The sequence below is a fragment of the Oryzias melastigma genome, linkage group LG16 (genome assembly GCF_002922805.2).
Source record: "Oryzias melastigma strain HK-1 linkage group LG16, ASM292280v2, whole genome shotgun sequence".
Classification (NCBI taxonomy): Eukaryota; Metazoa; Chordata; class Actinopteri; order Beloniformes; family Adrianichthyidae; genus Oryzias; species Oryzias melastigma.
This window is the reverse complement of record NC_050527.1, coordinates 26,174,780-26,178,807: the sequence shown is the minus strand read 5'-3', so window position 1 is coordinate 26,178,807 and position 4,028 is coordinate 26,174,780. Positions and strand designations below refer to the sequence as shown.

Sequence of the window (4,028 nt, the reverse complement as noted above, 5' to 3'; positions counted from 1 at the left end):
TAATATCAGGTCTCATCCTCAGAGCTCTTGATGGTACCAGAACTGTGAGTATGATCAAATTTACTGAATAGTTTTAGCTTCTATTGCAGGACTTAAAAAGAGAGGAAATTGTCGAATGTGCAAAATAACGAGCTGCAAAAAGAAACACTCCTTAATAGTGCTTTGTAGGTCTTCATCCATATTCAGTATTGATCGATCTGTGTTTTGTGTCTTTAAACTTAAAATTTAAACATAAAGACAGTTATTGTATTTTTGGACTGCAAATAATTTCATTTTCTACCAACAGTGTGAGACTAACAGAACATTCAGACCTTTTTGAACATCTACAGGAAAATTTGGAAAATGGATCAGTACACTACGCTGATGACTCTCTTCTCATTCGGTAAGTTGTACTGTCTATTTAGAAAAAATCTGTTTTTCCTTCATGCTGTAAATGCTTTATAAGGGATGCATTTGATCTGCATTTGAAGTTTGTACAAGAATATAAAATCTTATGGGATCTGGTAATAATAAATATCCTGGAGTGTGTTCTGGATTTTTACACTTTTTGTGAATGCTTCAAAGCATTCACACAATAGTGAACCTCCTGCTACTTTCTGTACATTTTTCTGCACCTAAAACTCTATCACTCTATCCATCTATTCAGCTCGTTAAGGAGAAGGGTTCTTGTGTTTTTGGTAGGGCAGGAAATTGATTAAAAAAAATTAACTAATTAATTGCAAATCTGGAAAAAATTTAATGCGATTAATCGTGATATTCAAAAACTTTATTGTTTTTGAAATATTGAGCAAAATATTCCCCATTGAAAATTCATATTATATTATTCAGTTTATATATTTCGAGTCGATTGGCAACAAGCCTTTCTATTAGCATCATGCTAGCTTTAAGAGCATTGTCTTCATCTTTTATAATAATTTTCCAAAATCTGGCATTGAGCTGTTACATTAGTGTTTTGGTGAAATTGGCATGTGTTATGGATTTTGTTTAGCACATTTCCTTCAGATTCCTCAATTTTTTCAAGAAATTCTTCACATTTTTTTGCACTTTGCAAATTCTGCAAGTTAGGCATCAGAATGTTCAGCGAGTTCTGGACATTTATGCTTGTACTTTGGTATTCATACCTTTAACGCATTTTGAAATGTATATATTTTGTATATGTATAAATTTTCAAGTCCATTACCAACTTTAGCAATATCCAAAAGCTTTAGCTTTATAGCTTTAGCATTTACTCTAAATGTTTTCAGCCAACACAGTAAATTTCTTCAGCATTTTCAGGAAACAGCTTCAGCATCTTCAACAACCACATTCAGCAAAAAGCATTCACACTAGCATTATTGCAGGTAATGCAACTTTTGTAGTTTCAAATATATTTTCACCATTGATATTTTGTTTTAAATTCGGTGTCTTCCTAAATAAAAAAGACAGCACTTGCACAGAAAACAATAAAAATAAAATATGTGAAAAAGCAAAAGTAACTTGTTGTTTAAATGTTTTATTTTAACAATCATCACGTCTCCATCCAGGTTGGATCTCCTGCTCAGAGGTCCCCCCTCGTCAGTACTACTATGTTAACAAAACTCTGAGCTGGAGTGAAGCTCAACAATACTGCAGAGAGAAATACACCGACCTGGCTACATTTGACAGCATGGATGACTTGAAGAGACTGAAAGCCGACTTTTCCTACTCCTGGGCTTGGTTTGGTCTTCATGATGATCCAGCAGCTTGGAAAACATCCATGGGAAATGAGAGCAACTCCTGGAGATGGTCAGCAACAGGAGAACACAGCAGAACTGGATTCCAGTCGTGGAACAGTAGCACCCTAGATTATTATCAGGGAAAGGAAACATGTGCAGCAATGGATGGAGGAGGGCTGTGGAACGACTATTTCTGTGGTTCATCCTTCAGTCTTCTATGCTTTAATGGTAAGAGCATATTTCTGGAATTCTCAGACACTTTCCACTGTCAGACAAATCCAAGAGGGAGAAATGAAAGACTTTGGGGGACGGGGGCTCCAACTCTCTTTACTAAACAAAGCACTAAACAGTAAAAGAAAACCTTTGTAAGAAACTTGTTTAATTCCTGAAAATATAGTCAAAAACTGTCTATGTGCTGCCCTCTACAGGTTTAAATGAAATATTACAGTTGAAATTTGTGTTTCATGTCGTCATGCTCTGCAGGTCTGTAATTCTTTGATTCAGTTCAATTCAATTTTATTCACATAGCCCAAAATCACAAATAAAATTTGCCTTATTGGGCTTCATGCAGGTAATTTTACAGATATAGAAATTAGTCATAAAATATGAACAAATGCTAAAAACTAAACAGACTAAATAAAAGGTTATCCCTGCCCTTAGACCCTCCCTCCAGTAAGGAAAAACTCCTGAAAAAACCTGAATCAGGGAAAAAGAAGAAACCTTTGGGATTCCCACATGAAGGAGAAATCCTATCTGAGGACGGACAGACGATACCAGAACTATTAAAGAAAGATTAGCTTCTATAACTACGTATTTAAATAGAGTTAAATAGAGCCCCACTAACGAGCTTTGCAAAAGCCGCGTCTTGTGTTGAAACAATGAGGTTCTGGACCATGAGTGCCGGCCTCGGGAGAAGGGGAGGAAAAAAATCCTCAACCTCCTTAGAAAGTTCTATGGAGAAACTTGCATCACTTTGCCCGGTAGTCTCCATATAGAAGACCCAGCGTACATTACATAACGCTAACCTAACTGTCAATCATGGATCCAAGCCACACCTCTGCTGCTCATTCCACCGCCACTATCCCTGCGCCGCCTTTCTTTGGGGCATTTTTCAAATCTGGGTTGAGAATGGAGCCAACCTCCATCTGCTCTGTTTAGTCACCCTTTAAACTCAGTCAAAACTTTTAGATTTAAAAATATTCTGTTTCAGTTACAGATCAAAACAAGAAAAACTACATTTTCATCAATCAGTCAATGTCATGGAGTTCTGCTCAGCAGTACTGCAGAGATAACCACAAGGACTTGGCGATGATCGAGAACCAGGAGGAAAACATGGAGGCTCTGAATGCTAAACCGTCCAGTTCTATGGTCTGGATTGGTCTGTATCGAGAACCCTGGATCTGGTCTGATGGAAGCACGAACTCCTTCAGAAACTGGTATCCCACTGGATTAAACAACATTGATGAAAACCAACACTGTGCTATTGTGAATCCAAAGCATGATTGGGTTGATGAATTCTGTGACGTCCCATATGTTTTTGTCTGCCATCAAGGTGATCATTCAAAGAAATGCTGACATATTTTACAAGCAAAATTTTGGACTTTTATGACGGTTTTTCCTGATCTGTTCAGTTTCAAAGAGGAAAACCACTTTGAGGATGAAATTCAACACTGATGCTGACATGACCGACCCAAAAGTCAAAGCCCAGATCCTGGAGCAGGTAGATTTCTGTGACTCATCATTCTTTCATCATAACCTAATTTTATATTTTTAACTGTTTTTTCTCCATTCTCTTAAAGTTTCAATCATTGCTGAGCAGTGGTGGAAGGACAGACATCAAACTGCAGTGGAAGATTGAACCCAAGAAATAGAACAGAGAACACAACATCTCTGTCTGATTCACACATCCAGTTATTTTATTCATCATGAAGAATCTCATTTATCTATCAAGTATGAAAACATTTATTTGCTAGATTTTTGCAATAGCTAAATACATTTATTTGGGGGCTCCTCCGGGATAGGGTTTTTTAAGTGACCTGGGAAAGTTTTGGCAAGGCAAGTTTATTTGTAGCACATTTCATGTACAAAGACAGTTCAAAGTGCTTTACATAAAACATAGAAAACAAAGAAACAATCTGATTTAATGTTTTCTGGAAGTCTATTCCAGATCCGTGGAGCATAGAAGCTGAATGCAGCTTCTAGATGTTTAGTTCTGACTCTAGGAACTGATAAAAGACCAGATCCAGATGACCGGAGAGGTCCGGCTGGTACATACTGGGTCAGGAGGTCAGTCATGTATTTTGGTGCTAAACCATTCAAAGCTTTATAAACCAG

General features: G+C 37.1%; 1 protein-coding gene across 1 annotated transcript in view; it reads left to right on the top strand.

Moving 5' to 3' along the window:
- Positions 1-342: 342 nt before the first annotated feature.
- LOC112136504 (macrophage mannose receptor 1-like) overlaps positions 343-4,028 on the top strand; it is an 8,681-nt gene continuing 4,995 nt past the window's right edge. The window contains exons 1-4 of the mRNA XM_036215921.1: positions 343-382; positions 1,524-1,922; positions 2,905-3,246; positions 3,326-3,414. Of these exons, the coding sequence (XP_036071814.1) occupies positions 343-382; positions 1,524-1,922; positions 2,905-3,246; positions 3,326-3,414 (870 nt within the window). The remainder of the gene's footprint in view (positions 383-1,523; positions 1,923-2,904; positions 3,247-3,325; positions 3,415-4,028) is intronic.